The 23,213-nt window shown below is 37.4% G+C and overlaps 1 protein-coding gene across 3 annotated transcripts in view; it reads right to left on the minus strand.

Annotated features, from left to right (window-relative positions):
- The window catches only part of DPP10 (dipeptidyl peptidase like 10), a 479,453-nt gene that overhangs the window by 14,991 nt on the left and 441,249 nt on the right, over positions 1–23,213 (minus strand). For all 3 annotated transcript variants that reach the window (XM_051810269.1, XM_051810268.1, XM_051810270.1), the window contains exons 11-19: positions 22,293–22,416; positions 20,129–20,167; positions 18,933–19,040; positions 14,765–14,856; positions 13,198–13,245; positions 12,393–12,514; positions 8,540–8,587; positions 6,622–6,720; positions 6,448–6,517 (exon numbers count right to left, since the gene is read on the minus strand). In XM_051810269.1, coding sequence (XP_051666229.1) covers positions 6,448–6,517; positions 6,622–6,720; positions 8,540–8,587; positions 12,393–12,514; positions 13,198–13,245; positions 14,765–14,856; positions 18,933–19,040; positions 20,129–20,167; positions 22,293–22,416 — 750 coding nt within the window. The remainder of the gene's footprint in view (positions 1–6,447; positions 6,518–6,621; positions 6,721–8,539; positions 8,588–12,392; positions 12,515–13,197; positions 13,246–14,764; positions 14,857–18,932; positions 19,041–20,128; positions 20,168–22,292; positions 22,417–23,213) is intronic.

Raw genomic sequence — 23,213 nt, forward strand, 5'->3', positions numbered from 1 at the left:
ACACGACTATGGATGGTCTAAGGGAATCATAGACTAGTCAAAGCACTGTAGCAAAATCAAAGCCAACATGAAAAGGGCAAAGAAAAGCTACAGGTTCTTCAACATCCCTCAAGGTTTTCTTAAGGACCATCATCTCCAGAGTCAAAACAACAAGAGCAGAATGATTCAAATGAAGACTATGTCTTGTTCCTCCTGACTCATTTTTCTTTCTTGTGACAGCACTTTCACTTTTCCTTTTTTTATTTTAACTCCTGAATTTCAAGGTTCAGAGCTGCCCTGTGTGTGTCTTCAACAGCGACTGCACTCGGATTAGGAGTCCACTGTGGCAGCACAAGTGCTGAAGGCTGGGGCACACTGCTGGAGTTCATTACTGAGGCATCATTTAAGTAGACAGAAACCATCAATAATATACCAATATCATTGACCTCAGTGGGTAATTTGTATGCTTCTTGCAAGGCAGTCACATACATCTCAAGCTGCCTGGTAAAAGGGGCAGCTCATTGTAAGTTCATAGATTGCTGAAAAGAGAGGAACCTGTTCTTTCAGATTCTATGACCAAAAGCTTAAACTAAAGTCTCTGTTCATGATTTGACTTCCATCCTACAGAGAATAATGCAGTGTTAGCAGAGAGGCTAACACTGCTGTGCTGTACTCTGTGCAATACTCCTCTGCCACTCTGCTATCATGACTGCAGCAAAATTTGTTCCACATTTTGCACCATTTAAAAGCTAATTGACAAGATTTTGAACATGAATTTTAGAACTTACAGGACTGACCAAGCAGTAGGGAAGACAATTTTAAAAGATGCATGCCAAATAACTGCTGTCATCACTGCTTAATATCCAGTACATTTCTTTCTATTTCTGCAAAACCGTAGATTTGATGCAGCATATGGAAAAGGTAACTTGACAGAAAATATGTGAGAAAGACAGCAACTGAAAGAATAAAATCTATGTAAAGAAATGTTATTGATAAAAGTCATATTTCGTTTATGGTGAAACTGAGTGGAGAAGGATCATTTTACAAAACTGGTGCAAATACTAGAAAAATCCACTTCATTTTCAGATTTCATAAGCATCTCTTCCATAAGCATCATCTTCCAAGCACACGCACCATTACTGGTCAAAAATCAGGGAACCTGAATAGTCTCAAACATTGAGAACAAAAAATCCCAAATGCTTTCTCTCTCTTCATATGCTGTGTTTAGATATAGCAGACTGCAACTGAAGATAGATCATGTGTTTACAACTCCTGCCTGCAATATGGGCAAACAAATTAAAAGACATGACCAGAAGACTTTCCATTATGAGGGTAGAAAACATGCAATAGGCAGGACCAAAGCAGACAGCATAGTAAAGCATAGAGTATAGTATGAAAAATAAAACTTTTATTCTTAAAACACCTTTCTGAAACCCTTAAGGCTGAAGACTTTAAAAATACAATTTTGAGAACAAGACCCTGTCCTGTGTCATAGGAAAAGGAGATGAAGGTTTGAATCTCCTCTTGCTTTTTTGGCTATGGAAGATAAAATGAGCAAGATATATACTGCTGTGGGGGAAGTGGGAATAGGGGAAACTTAAAGAGGATGGATCTTAGCTCAATGATTCCCCAAGACTTTTGCGTGGACAAGACTGAAGAGAAAGGGAGTGAGCAGATCCATCACTGCCCGTAGCACCAGGACTGCTACTGCCAATGAAATAGTTGGAATGAGCCTCCAGTCTATTCCTCTTTTAGACTAAACTAAATGAATCTTCCCTCTAGGCCTTGAGAAATATTACAAAGTTCAAAGAATGGGGAAGAAAATCTAAAAGAGTAAAAAAGAAAAGACTGTCCATCAAATACTTTGATGTAACAAAATCACAAAAGATCAGTGAAATACTGGCATGCTCTGCAGAGGCAGGATGAATACAGGCACAAAATGGATAGCTGTCAAAGCAATTCATGAATTATTCACATGACTTAGGGATCTCCTAAAAAGCAAAGTTTTCACAAAATATTTTTACACTTCACCATGTAGCCAGGCATTGTTCCTTCTTTTGCAACAGCTGCCACTTAAAATGAGCAATATCCTTTACAAGAGAAAGGTGCACAAGACAGCTATTAATTGGCAGTGTTACCATACCTCAGATCTTGAATATTTCCCAACACTTGCATTAAGCCTCTCTATATTTCTTCTAGTCTTTTAATGATTTGTTCTCAAAGCTGCAAAAAAAATTCACTTCAAACCCTATTGTCTTATCTTGCAATCAGTCCTGAGAGTGTATTCACTGGAGGCATAAACAGGTTTGATTGCTTGTGGAAGGCCTAAAACTTTCATAATTTCAACAACAGGTAAACAAATTCCTGTTTATTACCAATATATAAGAAAACAAGTAAACAAACAAACAAAAAGAAACCTCTTGGAGACAATTTGCTGTTACATTGGAGAATACCTGTGTTTTTTTCCCCTCAAATATCAGAGTAAGCTCTCCATTGATTCAGTTTTACAATATCCACAATATTGGACAATTTTAAATGGTGTTAAATAATAGATGCTGACATTTAAGATACATTATCTACAGATTTGAAGAAATGAGGTTAATTATGTTCAAGGCAAAATAAAGAATGATTATCTACACTGATTTTATTACCCAGATTAAATGCTAGATTCTTTACTTAATCATTTCCTGTGTATTACCAAGAAGTGTATCTTCCAACTTTTTTAATGAGTAAGGTGAACCATAATGAGAAAATCAAGGATCTGAAATTTAAACTTTGATCTTAATTATATAGAAAAAAGATGATAATCACTCTTTCAGGCAATTACCGTAGAGCTCTCTAATCTATAGCAACACTGTACATATTATATCAGAAGGAAACTGAGTGTGAAATGTACTAGTGGTTTAGGAGAACAAACGGAAAAAAAGGGAAGTGTATTAATCTTTTAACATTTTATGGCCTACACGTCACAATTCTGGAACGAAAAACAGTGCCACCTGACAACTGGTTTCTACTTGAGAACTATCTGTTAGATAGTCCAGCCATACAAATGGACATAAACTTAAATGCAGCAATACAAAAATCTGCTATTTGACCACTGCAGAATGCTTTGCAACTGTTAATGGACGAATGTTCGCAAAATCCCTATGATGAAGATGACAGGATATTCAGGGCCTGGTTCTCAACTTGAGCTTGTGTCTACATGGAACTGTACTTAGTTCACACCCAGGTTTCACACCAGGACCAGGTTACTGACCAGTTCCCTTCCAGGATTCAGCCTTAACTCTCGGGTACCCCGGGGCCATGTGCTGGAGGTTCAAATTTACCTTGTAGTGGGTTTTACTTGTAGACATCCTTGCATGAATACAGGAGCGTTATTATAGTCTTGCACCTTTGAAATGGCTTTCAGCGCTTTGAAAAACACCCAAACCAGACAGCACCAAACTTCCTCCGCTTTACCTATTTCCAAATTCTGTTGACGCCATTGTAATCCTATTGATCCAGAGAGTACGTTAACATCACACAGAAGTAGTCACTGCTGATGAAAATTTACAGTAATGTGATGAACCTCAGTCATCAAAACCCCACTTTATTCTGAGCCAGTAAAGCCAGTCACCAGCAAAAGTGGTGTCTCTCTCTGAAGAGACAAGACCACACAGGTAAACCAGATTCTGGAAAAATGTAAGACACAAGGAAGATCAATTTTCACCAGTCTTGGAGTGACTCTGGAGTAATGACTGCAGCCAAACAGTCAGAGTCTGTTAAATCTTATATGCCAAATCTACCCTCCAGCTAAGGAGAAAAAGCCTACATACACTTGAAACTTATATGCACTTAACTAAACATTTAATTTGCACTGCAAAGACCTATTAGGTGAATTTCAGGTTTAAACTCACATTGTCTTTTCCTCACCTTCCTTCCTTCCCTCCCTCCTTCCCTTCTTAAGCCCCTGTCAAACTGCCCTGCTACTGAGGTGGAAAGCAAAACCCACTTCTTATCTACTAACACTCCATTTTTTCAGATATACATCTTCTCTTCATATACATCTAAGTGCATGTTGTTTGAATCAAGATGTTATATAGAATCTCCTTTCCAAAAAATGGACATACAATTAAACCAACACTCTTACAGGGACATTGGTAAGCATTCTTTTTCTAACTTTCAGTAGTTGGATTATAATGATAATTGTATTGTGACTGAGAATGTAAGAAAGAAAGTAGGTGCACCTGAACAATATGAAAGGCAGTGCTTGTTATCAGCCACTAATTCTTGTCTAACACTTCCAGCAGTAGGAACAGCAGGTCTCTCAATCAGTTCCAACAGTATCACTCTGGGACCCAGGAAAGTCAAATATCTGGGAAATTATACCACCTATACAATTAACCAGTGTTCCCTATAAAAGCTACATGTTCTCCTTGGACCTGAATAGTTTTTCTTTTTTTTTTCCTTTTTTTTTTTTTTTGGAAGTAGTATTTCTGATCATGAAATAAACCTTAAGACATCAATTTGGAGCTGTGTGGGTCAAGAAATTACCCCCTATATGCCCACAGATATCCAATCGTTCTTTCTCAAGAGCTAGGCAGAATTTATTAGGCTCAAATAATCATCCCATAAGGGAACTTCCCATAACTTCAGTGACAGTTTTCAGTTTTATATTTCATTTGGGGACCTCTTTAATAGAAAAAGGGATTGCTGGCAACCTTAGTTTAAAGTCTGTAAAAAGCTGTAGAAGAAATATAACTTCTTTCTCTTCTAGGGAATAGGGGGACACAAAATACACTACATTACATGAGCCAGGACAGATTTCAAATTTTCAGTTTCATACTTTTATTATTGTATAAGGTTTTCTAAAACTAACTCCTGTTAAAGCTAACATTGAGAATTTGATATTGCAAAGGTATTTGACTGAAAAGAAGCAAAGTCTCCATGCCGTAAATGTAGATACAACAATCTGTATTCATAAATTGATGAATTTCCCTTTTATCCAACATGCCCATCATAAAAAAAAACCAATTACAAAACATATCCATACATTATGACTTGCCCACATTATTCACTTATTGGGTACTCACAACTTTGTTAAGTTTAAACTCAGACCTTGCCTCAATACTGTTCTCAGTTCTTTCACCACCTCAGTATCAAAATACATTTCAAAATAATTTCCTTAGCTTTTCTTTTTTCATTTTCCTGTAATTTCTGACCGTGGGTTTCTCAGTTTTCTGATCCTTCCCTTCTGTCTTCTGTAGTTCTACATGAGTATAAAACCTCATATTTTACCATACCTGTATATGGCAGGTTATGTATTTACTAGGATACTTAAAAAGGGAAGGATTACACTGCCAACACCTTAATGTTTCCTTAGTCTCAGAAAAAAGGAATAAGCACAGATGTTTGCAAGTCCCTTCAGTACTGCTGGGGTCAATTCACAGAGTCAGTTTGCCTTTGGCACATTTTTAAGAGATGCTTAAAATATAATCATGCTTCCAAAATCATGCTAGCAAATACTGCAAAGATGAAATAATATCAATGTGTCATGTTTCTCCACAAGAAAAAGGTATTCATGAACCAATTAAAGTAGAGAGTCTCCACAATTGCAGATAAATACAACCAAAAAATCTGAATTAATCAATTTAGCAGTGCATTCCTACACCTCTGTTACTAAATTCACATCAATTCCTTCCAGATAGGATTGGAAGATGATCTGCAGGTACAGAAAAGCCCTCTACATCCATGCTGAGATCAGGTGGAGAGAAAGGAGTGGTACCCTGAGCTGGCCATCACCAGTTTTCCCAGGTAGGCTGCAGGCACACTCACGACTCCGCTCTTTTCTTTTGCTCACGTTGTGCAGACACGTAACTTAAAGGCTGACTGTCTCTGAAAGAAACATACACCCTGTTTCTTTTTAAAAGAGCTGGACAGGTTGCCAGGGAGTTGCCACCTTCCTCCCACAGAGGTTTTATACAAACATCAATAGTCTTTGGATCATGCCTATAGTGCCTTCAGCCATTGATGCTCAATAATATTTTTTTCTTCTTTCCAGTGTTCCTAAAAGCAGTTTCTGCTTTATGCATCTTAACTGAGCCCCTCTCAGAAGCTTTACCCATTTCTATCAAGGATAAAAAGGAGCACATGCTCTGAATGAGATACTCTGTGGGTAGGATCAGTATGGGTCCCGGAAAGACTGCAGAACTACTCACAGCTACACCATCAGAAGTGCCAGTGCCTCATATACATAAAAGTACGGAGAAGCAGAGTTAGGTTTGACGAGCTCAAAAAAACCCCAGGCACCTCTACCAGGCAGCACCTACCATAAAGTCTTCTCAAGGACAAGACTTTTGATTTATCAACTCAAACACATGAGGTAATTTTCCTACAAAAGGTAAAGAACAAATCATTTTCTAATTAAACAGTTAAATGTTTTCTATGATGTACTTTTTTTATTTTCAGTGATTCTACACAGATACTTACATTATTAATAGAAGGGCATACTGGTTTCGATCTGTGAAATCTTTTGGCAGTGACAACTGTAAAGGGAATTCTTTTAAGAAAAGAGAAAAACATTAAAGGCTGGTAGTTACACAGATGAAAAACAGTGACATTGTGAGATTTTGGTTTTCTAAAATAACATTTTGTCAGATTTACCGTAATCCTCAATGTGAAGCATTTTGATTTCAGTCTTGTAATTCTTTTTCTTAAACACAGCTTCCTTCAACACAGCATTATTTTCCAAAATATAAAACTCTAGAAACAGGAAGAAAAAGCATGTTGAAAGGTGTCACACATCACACCAGAGAAAAATCAAGGTTCAAAAACATTAAAGAAAAAGAGACAAATGTGCAATGATAAATCCTGTAAATGAATACCTTCTGTAACTACTGTTTTTTATAATGCAACTATTTTGCAATTCAGGAGCTGAGCAAACATCTAATTCAAAAGATATACATCCAGTCCATTTTCTGGCTTCAGCAGGCTTTGCCTTCACTAAGCACTACCAATGAAATTGCTGATGGCCAAATGAAAACCAGTATCTCTGATAAATACTAACAGAGGCTGTTGGAGCAAAAGGCTGCTCTGCTGGGCAATATCCTAAGCCTCATGCAGGCATCCTTTTCAAGCTACCAATTCCAAGGCAGCATTTAGCCAGCACAGCTCTACGTGGTCACTGCATGTCCTTATGTGTCTTCTGCACTTCAACCAAGAATGGGACATCAGCTTGGTTTAAAGATGCAGACACATTTGAAGAGGTCCTTTTACACATGAAAAAATGATGACTAATTTGTTCTCCTTTTTTTTTTTGTTTGTTTTTTACTCAAATTACTGATCTTGCTTCCAAAATTTAGATTTCTTTAACTAAATAATAAACTCTTCCCTTAGGGCCCAAACTGGATAATCTAAGGAGAATGTTTCTTCTGGGCAATCAACCAAAATGGAATAATTACAGTCTGGGGATGGAATAATTGAAGTAGTCCTTAATCATTCTTTTATGGGTTGAAGAGGATAATCTAATCTTGCACTAAAACATTAGTGTAAATTATATCTCTTATTATTTGGCTTCTTGTTGTTACAGGAAACAATATCCCTCTTGCTTTGCCTTACTCTAAGATGTTGCACATAAATCTCTATTTCAGTATTTCACTACCAACAGTATTTTAGATGCAGGTAATAAAGAGTGAAAGTCTGCCTTCACAGGACTGAGGAGCTCTATAGAAGTCAATGAATTTGCTTTGAGCAGTTACTGCACCTTAATGAGCTGCCTTTGGTGTGCTATGGCATTGAGCTTTACAAACACTAACAGTGACATTAAAAAAAAAAAAAAGAAGCCATAAAGTTCCCCATTCCTGTAATCCACACCTTCATGTTTGTGGGTTGCAGTGAAGTTGGAGGTAGCAAGGTTGTCACCTCTGCTGCACCACAGAAATACCTAGGTGGGGAAAATTCTACTGCTGAAGGACAGTCTTCTGCTACAAAGCACCTCAAGCAGCCAGGAAACAGCAACAGATTTGGTGTAAATACACAGAAAATAATGTATCAAACTTGACAAATAGAGCTATAGAATATCCTCCTAAAAAGTCTTAATTGAAAATGTCAGTGGAGTCGTTCTGATTTGAGAAATATAAGATAAGGACTAAGTTCATCATACATAAGTCAGCTTTTATGATCAACTGTCCAAGGACTGTACCTTACTTCAACATAATTGGACTGTAACTTTAAAAATATCTCTAAAAATACAAAAGTTGTAATGGCAGCATAATTTACACAGAAAGTGAAGAGAATGAAGACGAATTTGCCAGCTAATTTGCTCAAGTGAAAACAGAAGATGAGTCATATGCATTTAGCATAAAACGTATCTGGAAAGCCTGGGAAAGATTTAGTAATTTGATTAACTTCTTTCCTTATCATTTGCTGATGTGGATGCTGCTAAGAGGTAATTAAAAGAACTTTATATGAATAAGCCATCTATTAATTTTCACATACTTGCAATGGCCTTTCCCCTCTCCCAAACTCTCCAACACAATCAGGGATGATTATAAAATTTAAGTATATCATAAGGAATACTCACTTGCAGTATTACTTGTACTGTGCACGCTAACAACTGGAACACCTGGTCCTGTTTTGAGGAGAGAAGAAAAACAGAGGTAGTGCAGGGTAGTTAGTACTCAGCAGTTTAATAAAAAAAGTGAGAGCAGCAGTTACCACATAAGATGGGATCCTGGAAGCTCCGTACAAATGCTTCCCTTCAAACACAGCACTAACTCCACTGGGAAGGACACAGGTTAGACTACAGTACCAACAAAGCGGGAAACAGAGGCCTCCTGCCTGTTCAGCAAGCAGTGCAGATTCTGTACCCACACCCTGCACCCACAAGGAGCACCATTTTTTTTTTTATAAACTCCACGTTTTAGTTTTAAGTGAAGAATAAAAAAAATTATGGAGGCCCTTAATAGCACTGTCTAAAATATATCAGTTTGGCTTTCAGAAACAGTAACTTTAGGCTGACTGGGAGGTGAATTAATGATAATATTCACTTATATTTTCTGTGGAAAAGCTATTGAAGTGCTGAAAAATTCTCATGTATTTCACTTAGTCATCTGTTTAAGCAGCGTCTTTGGTATGCCAGCTCTGCAAAACCAACAGCATCACAGTTAAATCTAGGTGTAATGTAATCTAATTCCACTTCAGATACTATATTTTTAATTTACACTAAGTGCACCAGGAATAATTCTTCACATCAACAGCTGCTGTGCAAATGCACAAGATGGTATGTGAAACTGGGATGACCAAGCATTCAGCATACTCAGAAGCAGAGCCGAGTTTGCTGTACCTGCTCTGACGACTCTCCTAGTGTAAACTTGCAAAAGAAAATATTGTGTTCCCACCCCCAGCGTAGAATTTGCACACAAGAAGCTTAGTTTTACTTTAGTGAGACAAGAGTTTAAATTACAAGCAGTCAGTCAGTATTGGGCTAGGAAGAATGATGCAGAAAAGCTGATGTCCCTGAGGACCCCATGGCAGATGAATGCACGGACCCTCTGAAATTAGGAGTTACAACTTCTCTTTTTTTGAGAAAAAACCAATTCCTTCTGAGAGCAGTTCACAGACAGAGCGTAATTTATGTGTTTCAAGAGGTTGTCTTTCAATTAATTATGGCATGAGCCTAGGGAAATGTAAATACCTGAAATAAGAAGCATGATGCCATTCATGGCCTCCACAAGATTTTTATCAATTTCATTTAGTCTCAAGAGGAACTACTGACAAAAATCTTACAGGTAGATTGCTGAGAAATCACGGCTTTCTGCCTTAGCTCTTGAAGAAGGTAATTTCTTCAGATGTCTCTTTTTCTTTTGTTTGTTTTTTTCCCCAGCTCATCTTGCTTCTTCTGAATTTGTCATCTTGCTTTAAATTCTTATTTAAGAAAGACCATTTTTGAGCGGGAAAGCACTGATGTTTTCCAGGCCAGCTCTATTTTCACAGTAAAAGACTGAAGGATGATGACACATTTTGAAAAAAGGGAGATTGTAGTAGATTCAAAAGCTAATCAGAATAAAAAGAGACAGACCTGTCTTACAGGCATTGTGTTACAGCACATCAGAACTAAGCACAGCACTTAGATTTCCCGTTGACCTCCTATTATTAACCCTAAACTCAGAGCTTATTTTCTGTTGTATAAAAGGGGAGAAACAATTAATCTCTTTGTGAAGTATTTTATTTGAGTGGAGAGATTAATATCTGTTAGTGTTTATGAAGTGCTAAAGGAAAAAATTCACAAGGAGTGTTGAAAATAAATGCAAAGGATGCACTTTCCAAAACTGAGAGGCTGTAGAGTCTCCTCCACCTACCAGGCTACAAATAACTCCTCACTCAGGAGAGTCTCTGGAGATGGATATACTGAGACAGATCTCCTGGTTGAGGAAAACTGAAAAGGAAAAAGTATCTTAATAAAGGTGCTCATGGGTAAACAGGAGGTGGAAGAATTGAAACTTGTATAGATCGAACTAGTCCAGAGTCCCCCAACGATTTTTCTGGGCAAATTGCTTTTGTAACAATTCAGCAAAGGTTTTTTGTGGTGGGAAAACAAGTGTGGATGCAAGTAGATGCAGTGTCATTTGTCTCCTTGGAGCAGTTTACATCATGCTCCTACAAGCAGCACCCTGCAGAAGAGTTTTGATATCTGTTCTCTGGTGATGTTGCCATAAAATTTGATACTCCCAAATACCCAATGCACCACAGAGCCGTGGCAGTATACAAGAGCCACACCACTGCTGTAACTGCAAGCTCTGATGAAACACAAGAGAAGGCCAAGCTGACAGCTATGCATTAATGTTAGAGGTAGGAAAAACTTAGAGAAAGTGGTTTATCATCTGTGCCCACGACCTGCAGCTTAGAGCAGTCTACTGGCTGCAACTCAGTGGAGTGTAGGTTTAGTCCTGGGAGGATGATGTACAGCCTTATCGTCTCAAACAGACAACTGCCACCTCCAAAGTCAATGAAAGTCGTGAGCCTGTAATTCCATGCACAACTTTCTGCTGGCATTCATGTTTTTATATCAAAGGCATGCATTAAAAAATACAGGCTGAATATATTTTGCAAAAATAATAACAGGAAGTTGTCCTTTTGGACTCTGGAACATTACCGATTCAGGGGAAAAAAAACTTCCCAATTTACCAGTCTTTCCTCTTGCAGGAATCTGAGACTTACCCCATAGGGACTATGTCAAGAACAAGGGAAAACTCTGCTTAAAGCATGAGTAAGTCATTACTAGTGCAGTCTTTACTCAGATATGGATCTCAGGATTAGCTCTGTAACATCATGCTGCAGATTTAACCATGTATAAACCATACAGTTTGTATGTTCTTTTTCTAATCAGCTTTGCATTGTAGGTGTATTTCCACAACCCCCCCCCCCAAAAAAAAAAAAATAAAACCACACCCCTTATTTTAGCCAATATATATTCATAGTTTGTTTGTTTGGATAGATTCAATGCTCAAGCTGGCAGATATTTTATTTCTGTGCAAAAATAAAAGTGGAGTTGCAAAAGAAATAGAAAAATGCATGAAAATAAAATGGGCTATTCATACATATTCCAGATGAATTGTGTTCTACTCTTTTCAGTCTGATTCTAACTATCCAAAAAAATACTGGGAGGACACTGTAAAATGTTGCAAGTTTCAAGGACAACAGGTCTAGCTATACACTTTATTATTGATTGTCTCATGCTCTTCTGAACCTTTTTTTATAATCTTATTTATTTCTTAGTGTTTATTTCCTGGGTGTAGGTTATAAATTTCACAGTGTGGGATGGTTCTATTTTTCTGTTTATAGAGAAACTCTTACCCAATTGGTGCCATTTAGTGCTACTAGAACACAGTTAAAAATAAAACACAAGGAGTTATTTATTGCAATTATTTTGATAGAGAGGCTTGTGGATTAAACCGCACCTGGTTTAATCTTTTTGGAAGATACAGACATACACATGGGGGTGTGTATAGATACACTGTGCACGTACATGTATGCACACACAGAGAAACAGTGTACCAGAAAGCAGTCCCTCATTTTTTAACTAGGTATAATTATACAAGATCAAAGCCTATATATAAAATAATGAAGATGTTACAAACCACAGTACCATCACCATAAATTCCAAAATTTTTGGTGAAGGATTTTTATGTAGGGTGAATTTAAGTCAATGTCCTTTACTTGGACAGAAGCGTTAGGATTGGAGCAGCTCCCTGACATCACCTGTTATTTAGCTGTTACACAGAACATCTTCACTTAGTCTTGGAATAGACTCTGTACAGAACTTTGAGTAATCCAATACTGAGCCAACTGTTAGACTCCAGCCTAATGCCCTTCTCAAGAGAATACATTAATTCAGAAGTAAACATGCACTACTACACACTGTGCATTTGACTTACCTTTACAGTGCAGTAGAAAATGCCTATTCATGGGGCTAAACTTTGCACTGAAGTATGTGCACTGGTCTTTCAAGAAGTTACATGAGAGACACTGACGATTCAATGATCCCACTGTTGATACACTGTGAAAAAAATTAATCAGAAACATTTTACATTGTAATAAAATACAATAAACCAAGAATTAGCTCATCAAAGTGAAAAAAATTGTTTCAGTCCCCAAAGTTGCTTAAATACCACTGACTCATTTTGTTCCTGATGGAAACTGTTTTCAGATGACTCAGTGGACTACTGTTCTGTAAAGTGGGCAATGTAGACAGGATCCAAAACCTGCCCAAAGCAAGACTGGGACTCCAATAAGTAGCGGTGCTGTGGGATAACAGTATTAGTAGGACACAATGAAAAGCCTCATTAACTTCAGGTTTAAGCACTGGAGTTTGTGCAAGGACGAGGTGCTTTGCCCACACATTTTAAGTTACATGATTAAACCCTATAAATATTTTTATTTACAAGATTTTAATACTTTTAAAACACAGTCATGTTAAATGCTTGCCTTTAGGTTTAGCTTTTTAGATGCTTATAAAGGACTAGTAAAGATGTAATTGGTAAAAACATTTTGTGTTAAAATCTTTTCCATTTTTTAGGAAATTTAAAATATCATTGACATGTTTAACTTATAAAAGCTGTGATTCTTTCCTTTCTACAGTCAAGAATACTAATTGTTACACAATATAAATGATTACCCAAGCACCATAGCACTTATAGGTTGGATGAAGAAGCTGTTGTCACAGCCCCTTGTACTTCTTACCTATGCAGCTGTCTTCCTCTTGGAGATTCTTCAGTGCTTAAGAAATAACTGTGCCCAAAAGATGAAAAAAGTTAAAAGTTAAACTCAGTTTGGTAAACTGTCTGATGTGGGTAGTGTTTAGGGAAATGAGAGACACCATAAAAACCATTTTTTAAAATAAAAATTCCCAAATATCCATGCAGATAAAATACTTATACAAAAACCTAATTTCCAAGATTAAATTTAGACCCAGTACATAGAGTAGTAATTTCAGATGGCACACGATTTCATATTTTAACAGTGATGAACACGATGTTTTATGGTTTCTGTTTAATTCCTGTAATGCCCAGGGAGCTCCAGTAGCAACCACAATGCCTTTCTGCACATTACAAATACAGAAGAGAAAGTTTCTCCTTCACCCTAGAGTTTGCAATACAAACCCAAGAGGTAGATAAAGGTCACAGTGAAATTATATCACGTATTACAATAGGTCTTATGATACCCAAAAGCCTTTTTGAGCTGTAGGAAAACTTTTTCTTCTATCTAGTTTTCACAGGTGGAAAGAGACTGGGTAGTAAAGATGCTGCAAGAATACAAAGACAAGCCCTTGGTGTTTCCCAGGTGAGATCCCCAAAAGGTTCTGCCTGATAGGCAGAAGAAGGGCAAGGAAATCCTCTCAAGAGGCTGAGACAACCCACATGAGGTCTGTCACCTCTCTGCAGGCTGAGTGCATCCAGACCTCATTTTTTCACCTGAACCTTTCAGAAGTATCTAGAAACTGTCCACGGATATATTTTCAGAACCCAAAGAAGGACTGGTCAAAAAGGGTTTTCTCCAGTACTAGTGGACAAGACAGGTCTTGCTGCAGCCTCAAATATGTTGCAGCCTCAGATATTGCTGAAATATCATTTATTTTAAAGAAAATGAGAATGTCTGTTTTTTGCCATGGGTAGATAAAATTGAAAACTAAGGAAGTTCCATTGAAGTTATGTGGAGCCTTCAGACATTTTATGTCAGTTCTATACTCCCCCACCAAAAGCAGTAAAGTATGTGCTGCATTTCCTTCTACTGTAGCACTAAGATGGGCTTTGGAAATATTTCTCTGTGAGTTGAGTTAGAATCAGGACTTCTGATAACCTCCATAAATAATTTGAATTTATGAGATTGAACCAGATCCCCAAAACTCTGAGGCCTCATGCAGTAATCAAGCCAGAATAAAAACTAAAGATTTGATGTTTTATCAAGTTGTAAAATTTACTATGACTCCTTGTCTGATTTCAGGAAAGAAGTCACCAAAAACGTTATTACTGCTGCATTGTGTGTTGATTTCTTTTGTTTAGAAAAATACAGTGAGTAAGTGATGTCACAGTGTGCACTTCTTTTCCCTCTGCATAAAAGCACACACAACAACAGAATGACATCTAAATAGTCTTACAACTGCACTTTATGCACTCAGGTGTGTCAGAGTTATGGTAATGCTCAAAAATGAAAGAAATATTGTTGTTTGAGATATGCTATTTCCCGTTAAATGGATTCCACTTTAATAACTCAGATATTTTCATAAACAAATACAGAGAATAGTGCTTACATCTTTTGAGTAGTTTCATCATATGCCAGTATTTTGATAACTTCCCAGTTTCCCGATGTAAGGTGTCTCACACTGATTTGTTCACTTTTAGCCTGGAGAGAGATGGAAAACACTGACTTTCACCTTAATTGTCATATTTTTCTTTGTCCAGAAGGATTGTCTGCACGTGTCAGTATTGATTTCAGTTTTTAAAACTTAAATATGCAACACAACATCTTTAAATCACAAACCTCACATTCTGATAGGCCTGAACTTCAAGCATCTTCCCCCCCCCATATAAACTTTTCAAAGCCATTAAAATAATGTTGGTTTTCATTACAATTTTTCTTTCAGTTGCCCAGATGCCGACAAACAATGTAAGTCCAATACTTCAAGCTAAGAACCTTGTCATTCCACATACTTTGTTTTTCTTAGTGTTTCTTTTCTTTCACAGTGGCATTCCAGGGAATCTTTCCCCTGCTCCACTGTGCACCATGGAGAATCCTCTCTTTATCCAGCACCTATAGGAAGCGGCTAAGAGTAGCTTCAAGTTTTGGCAACTGAACCAAATGTTTACAAGCTGGGGAGCACATGTTGTTTCCTTTCAGAAGCAGTTTCTACCCCAGTGAGCCCAGGAAAATAACTGCTACAAGGGGAAATTCAAAACATTCTTTCAAAGAATGCGATGACACTTTTCTCAGCCAGTGCACCAGGAACTGGACTAGGAAACATCAGGATGCAATGCAGGTAAAACCAACTCTTTGGCTGGAAGTTGTAGCAGGCTGCACATCAGACACAGGTCAAAAACAGCAGAACATGAAGACCGAGAAGCTCCTACTGCAAAAGGTAAAATCTTGGCTTAGGCTACTGAAGATTAAAACTTCAACCCTCACTACTTGAACAGAGCCTTTTTTTCTGTATTTGGGTTATGATGCTTGGCTTGGATATACAAATTCTTAAGTTTTCAAATTCAAGACAAACTTCGTGAAGAAAAGAGGTGATACTTCAGCTTATATTTCATCTTGAGTGGGCAAAACTGAACGGCAGGAGTTACGAAGGAGGTTAGATGGAGGTTCTGATGGTGCTTTCTGACCTTGTGGCCTGTGAACCTGCAGCACCAGTCCATACCCAATCACTTGGCCTCAGTGGTTATGTGGCCTACAGAAAGTCATAAAGGCAAAAAGGGTTTGTTTTTTTTAATCCATGTATTTCTGAACTATATCCTGAGTTCCACATCAACAGCAGCAATAACTAGAAAGCATAAAATGCTCCAGGATAGCTATGAGAAATGCTGGGAACTGGCAAGGCAGAATCAAGTCCCTTAGAATTGATCTTTTTTCTACCAGATCCACAAGGAAAGAATGATGTAGTAACTCTTGACAAGTCTTGCAAGTACCAAACAAAATCAGGACATTGTGCTGGGTTCTGTACATATGTTTATGATGAGGGTTCTCCATTCAGGAAGACTACGATATTCAGTGCTGTCTCCAAGAATGATTAAAATACAAATTAGTGATTTATCCTAAGTGACTATTTCTTCTCTCAAGAGAGAAAAGCTGCAACAACTGAAAGAGATATTTAAATATTAAGATCATAGGATCTAACAAGAAACAGCAATAAAAAGCCCAGCCAAGCGTTAATAAACATGGTTATTTTTCAAGGTTACAGCCATAATACATAATTTATGAAGCTTGCAGGAAGTTATCGCCTTGATCCATTAAAGTAACTTTATAATTCTTATTTTGTGGTTGGAAAAAAAGAGACTTTCTAGAGTTGCAAAACTCCATGAAAGAAATTTCTAGATACATAACACATGATTCAATCCCATTTTGAGATTAGTTTATTTTAAATATTTCATAAGTTACTAAAAGCATTTGCAAACAATAAACCACACATCTATCCCTCTACATCCAGGCAGTAAATAATCTATGATAGACAGTAATCTTTTAGACAGTCCCTTCCCATTGCATAAAGATGTAATTAGATGCTTCTGCTAACCTGCTTTGATTGTCATTGCCACATGCTTTTCTGAAGTACAGTCAAAGAAATGCAGTCTGAGAAAGACCACCATTTGTCAGCACTTTGTTTTATGATTGACAAATCAGCCTCAGTGATTAAAGTGAGCCACTAAAATGTACTACTTTGTCCCTGCAAGTTCACACTGGTTCTGTGTTTTAACTTTCCCACATGCAGAGGCTGATTTCCCTTAATAAATATCTGTACTGAGTAGCACAGAGAAGTAGTGGGAATCCAAATGCCAAATTCCAGTGTTACCCGAGCTCCATCATGGAAAAGCTGTGATCATCTGGGTACTGGTGATCTCCCAACTGCTTAAAATTCTGCAAAGCACCTGCTATGCTGCTGTGGCTCTCACAAGGTGTGACAAACATGTAATGTGACAAAAGACTTTATGTGCAACGGTTAATATACTTTTTATGCCTCCATGTTTGCTTTAGAAATAATGGACAATCAGATTAATGCAGTGTGTAAAACACATCATATAAACGCATTTCCTGTCCTTTACTGCTCTGTGTCAGCCCCATTATCATGCAGAATGTTACTTACTGATGAATAATGCTTGATACATGGGATATCATATTTCCTTCTTCTTAGGAGCAACTACATACTAAAAGCCAAATTTGTCATTGGTTATACCATTCAGATTTGTTTATTCATGCTGATGGCTGTCAAAATAGAAGTATTTTTTATTTTTGGAGCTGTGCAGTACCCAGGCCTCTAATTCTGCCTGAAAGGGACAAAACTCTGAATCATCACCTTGACTTTAAACATTATTCTGGTTAAATTGTGTGAAGGTGTATTTAAAAGTAGCTATATATTTAATCACCTTACTGAATAAGAGTGGGCTTAATTTTTGCTTAAATATTTTCCTGAATGAGTATCAAGTTGCCTGGGCTTTTTAGTAGTGAGAAATGTCAGAGCCTACAGGTTTAGGGCAAATTTGATTGTATCTCTAACATCCTTGGGAATGTTGTAAGTTAACTTTCAGATCTAGACCATTACTATTTCATGTATTTTAAAGATAGTTATTCATAGTGGGAAAGACACCAAAATAAGACTTGACTGACTAAATAGTTTTGCTCTGGTGTAAATTTTTATGTGGTTACTGTACTAATATGCCTTTACCAGACTGTTATCTGAGTTACTGTTTTCTTTAGAAGATAGAATTTGACATGTCTTTGATCCCTTTTATCTTCACTGACTCTTTCTTGATATATTTACTCTAGTGAATGAGTATCTTTATTCTTGCTTCTTCAGGTTAAATTTTCATTAAAGGTCTTTTCCTCTTGTTCTGTCCACAGTACACTGTGAATCTATTTCAGACTTAATAATGTTCATACCAGAACACTGTCATAAAGGCAGATAATAGATTTTCCCAGTGCCAAGTCTGCTATTTTGATGTTTTGGGTACCTTGATAATCCCTCCTATCTCATATGGCTCTGCTAAAGTACCTGGATTAATGCTCTGCTGATTTAAATAGATGCCTTGGAGTGTTCTGTTCCAGGGCATAATTTCCTTTATTAGTTCATCACAACTTCATACTGGTGACCTTCAAAGTCCTAGTGCAAATTTATCTTCTTTCAGATCCTTCTTTGGGAAAAGTAATGACCCTGGGAAATGGAAGACACTGAAAAATGTTGCAAAGGGTAATAAAGAGTCCTAACTTTCCCAAAATTTTAAGTTTGGATATTTCGTTCCTTTACTGTTCTGTGTAAGGCCAGATTCTGAACAGACATTTAAAATTATACTTATGCATGTATAGTGTATGTAGAGAGGGTAAAAATAGTGATTCTGCAGGTCTCTTGAATTTCTGTGGCTATAAAACATTATTATTGACAGAAGGGTTTAACAAGAAAACATCTCTGCTTGCCTACAGAGGTACAAAAAAACCATGGAATTTTCCAGAGAAAGCACTTGGGAAGTACCTTCCATTTAGTGAATACATGTGCTACCACAGAAGAGGTCTAAGGAAAGAGAGAAACCTCCACTTATTCTGGAAGAAGTTACAAATATGTCCCCTCTGCACCAAGTGACAACCTGGATAGGACAAATGATGACACAAGCGTTCGGACTCTGATAAAGTGCAGACCTTTGCCTGGGTCTTGTGTCATCAATAAAAGTCCTAGATGACCAGTAAGATATTAAAAACAGCCAGAACCAAAACCTTACCTGCACAATGAACATGGCTATGTGGTGAAATTCGCCCCGTCCTCCTTGCTTCACTGGGACAGTCATGAAGAACCTACTGCCGTCCTTGGAGAAAACCGGTTCTTCATTCTATGAAAGTAAGATTGTGTCAGTTTGTCACACTGTTCATTAAACTTCTAAACAAAAGATCAGCTTAAGCTTTTTGTCTCCTTGGTTTTGGTATTTGCTGTGCTCATGAGTCAACTGGAAAAAATCCTTAGGTTTTAAATCTATTCTGCTAAGATTAACAAAAATGTGGTGGCTAAAGCTAAATGGTGTGAGTTCATGCCATGTGCAATCTTGTCCTAAAGCACCTTGATAAACTCTCCCTTACAGTGAAAGGTCTGGTAATCTCATCCCTAATGCAGTGGGACTTTCCAGGTTACTTCCCTTTACAGACTACAGTTATTGACAGAGATAAGTTCTACAAATGATGAGGAGAAAAAAAAGTTTTGGTAGTCTGGACCCATCAAAATGTGCTTAACAATCACTGATTTTGATAAAGTTATATGGAAAAAATAAGCACACTGAAGTGATATTCTGAATCAGGGTCGTACCACAAATTGTAGCATGATGTGATACCATCCCTTCACGTCTAACTTTACACAGAAATATTAAATGAAAATGGCTTGCTATAAAAGCATAGTTTTTTGCTAAAATGATTTCTCATTTGCACGTTGCAAAATGAAGCCTGAAATGTATTTTAAATAGAATGCATTTCATCCATTTATTGGACAGTTCTTCTGAAGCTATGAAAATGGAATAATTTGCTGACATATTAGTTCAACATACTGTTCTGGGTGTGAATTCAGAAATATTATACTTACATATTCCAATTACAGCCCATATGACCTCTAATCCTTGAACTCCTTTGGGTGTAATTTAGTGAGCTTATTTTTTAATCAGAAAAAAATCAGCACAGTATATAGGACATGCCTGGAATGGGATTCATCTGATCTGTCTTTAACCATCCAAGAGTTAGGTAGTTAATCAGCTGGTCATCTAAGTGCTTACTGAACTGAATGCTAAAGACAGACAGAAACTGAAGGGAATATTGCCTCCAAAACCCACACATGTGTCTCGGGATTTTATTAGCTTATAAAATACCACATAATTAAATAAAAATGACAATGAAACAATGATACATTATACACTCAGAAACAGCATTTATACTGTACCTGTTTAGGAAGCCACAGGTCTGACTGCATTTCATATTTCTAAAAAAAAAAAAAATTCTTTTATGGAATAGCTACAGGTCAAAAATATTTCCCACATTCAGCAAAAGGTCTCTAGTTATTTCATGGGGGTTTTTTTCTACTATGCTACCATCTTCACATCTCTTTGTTGGTACTTCCATTGAAACAAACAATAATTTAATTACTAAGTCAGCTGCTTTATTCAGAGTTTCTAGTAGAACACCACAGGGGACCTAAGAATGCTGTTTTCAGTCCTTTCTGATTAGCTATGAAGCTTTACACAGGCAGCTCTATTTGTTTTTTACCTCTAGGCATCATCTGACAACTGGATATTTTAGGTTCTTCATCAACACTGGGCAAACAGCCAGCATCAAGCTCAAATTGTGAGACCTTGTCAAATTACAATCTCTTGTTTTAATGGGTTGTAGTCTGGCATTAGTGATGAGAACAAAAAATAAATACAAATGATTTTTTTTTTATTCTTCAGACTCATATTTCACACCATGCCAACTGAAAGAAAAAACCCAAAGACCACATACACATTGTTGGGGAAAAAAATATAATATATGTCAACTGTTGCAAATTTTCATAGTCACATTGAAATAATGAAAATTTATTAGCTATAGAAGCATCTGTACATATATGGCCTGAGAAATGAAAATCTGTAGCTATTACACCAGCTGGTTTGATGCAGTACTTTTTGAAACTGAGAACATGTGCAAAATGCTAGGGGGAAAAAAAGGTTTACATTTGAAATCAAATGATGTGATACAATGCTAAATTGTCACAATAAGGTCTTTCCTCTTCCATCAGTGATTTCAAGACCATCACCTTATCCCAGTGGGTGCAGAATAGAACCATTCAGGGGTACTGGTATGAGCCTGAGCTGAGCTTACTATGGTGACGCTGCATTGCTCTCCTTCCTCACCCACCTAAAAATGTCCTTTGCTGCACTCTAAGTCTTCTGGAATGGGACTTCTCAGTCTCTCTCTCTGTGGCATTATATCCTGGATTACAGTTCCCAGGATGCCTACTTCAAACAAGTCCAATTGACCTTGGAGCACATAAAGGTTTCCCTTTCAGAAGTGACTGCTCACAGAGGTTTGTGACAACTTTCTTAATAAAACGGCATAAGGCTTGCAGGAACCAGCTAAACAGCAACCTAATCAACAAATCTCCATGGTCACACTCTTAATCCGTATTTCGGGGATTTAGTCATAGTTTCTGAGTCAGGAAAAGCAACCTGAACTGTGTAGCTATAGAAGCAGACAAGCTCAGAAACAATCTCTAACACTGCATCATGACTGACTTCAGTAGCAGACACTGATGGGAGCCTTTTGATTCAGAGGCCAACATTTATCGCTCACAACCATTTACTCTGCCAAATTATACCCTCTACTATGGAGCATCTGCTGGTACTGATATTAGCATGTATAGAAAATATTTATACTTTTAGCTGGTTCTGGGAAGAGATCGTGACTCAGAATGGGAAAGCAGCCAATTGCATTCAAGATACAAGATTGACTGTGAAAATGGAGAGATGCAGTGCACGAGTGTCAGAAGTCAAATTCAGAGTCAAGGGATGAGATGAGGCTGGATTCAAATAGAAAAATGTATTTCAGCTCGGCTAACATTCAAAATGAAGTATCCCTTCTGCCTTTCAAGGTTTTTTTCTGAAGTTATTTATTTCTGCTATTGAATTTGAAGGAATTATCAGAGTTTTACACCTTTTTTCTTAAAAATATGTAAGCTGTGAGAGACAGAAAGATCTAAAATGAAACTCTGCAGGGGGAGAGAGGAGAAACCAGTCAGCTGAAAATATCTGAGGAAAGACAAGCTTGTTGCTACTCTAGCTATATCCCAAGTACACGATGTTCAGCAACCTCAGTTTCCACTGAAGTTAATGAATGAACAAAGCTTAGTAATTCTGAAAATGTCACTCAAAGCTCTTAATTGCATGAAATCAGTTCACCACATTTGGAATCTTCTCACATCTATTTCCTCCCTGTTGACTAATTATATTCAGCTTGCAACTACTGCATCTGCAAACTCATTTTCAAAAATATTCTTCTGAATATGAAAACAAAATGCAGAAGAAACCTTGAAAAGAGATCTTCCAGAAAAAAAAAACAAAAACATAACTTACCCTGGTACAAGCCCCAGTTGTGGTTTCACAAACTGTAAGGATGGAGATATTCTGAGCTCTGTTTAACCATCTCACCACAGCCTTGGTGTTGCTTACCCATTTCACCATGGTGATATAATATTCCCTAAGTAAACATTTGAAAACACAAAGTTCAGATACTTGATATTTCAGACTAGACTTAAAAAAAACCCCAACATACATACAGTTCATTCAAATGCTGCATTTGTATGGCATGACAGTATCAGTACTGAGGGATGGAAAAAATAACCCCAAGTGCCCAGAATCTCTGTTCTTACAAGTGGAAAGGCTCAGTCCTTCAGTGTACTGTTCCCCTGGGAAATTTTTGCATATACATACACAAACTTTACCAGCTGTGAAACATATGTTTGCAAACACACATGAACCATGTACTTTCCAGCCAGCTTAAAAACAAGCATTGAGTTCCAACAGAAGCCAGTATTTTCCTATACCAAATGCCTTCAGAAGACAAATGTTTTTGCAAAAGAATCCAGTCCTACTGCCAAAAAACAAAAAAAAAAACGTTCTGTAATTGTGTGATGTTTGAGTGCAGACAGAGCCCACTTTAAAATGTCACTTGTTATAAAATAACAAGTGTTTTATAATGGGACTTCTGGATAAAAGGGAAGTCCCACTCAGTATCATTGTATTTCTGCTCCTGTTTTAACAAATAGCTCAAAACTGTCCATCCGTCAACAACCCTGGCTGAGCACATGAGAATTTCCAGGCACAGAAATGGTATGGAAAATTTGCCTCCCTCCTCACAAAATCCTGCTAGGCTGTCAGGCTGAGGATGTTACAGAAGAAGACCTGTTGCAGCCTGTCATTCCAGACAGGCTTTTTGCCTCACCTCTCCACTGGTGGCAGCTGGAAGCTTTCACAGTCCAGCTGAGTTACGTGCAA

Source organism: Manacus candei, unplaced genomic scaffold (assembly GCF_025592945.1).
Source record: "Manacus candei isolate 608988 ecotype Guabito, Panama unplaced genomic scaffold, ASM2559294v1 h1tg000077l, whole genome shotgun sequence".
Lineage (NCBI taxonomy): Eukaryota > Metazoa > Chordata > Aves > Passeriformes > Pipridae > Manacus > Manacus candei.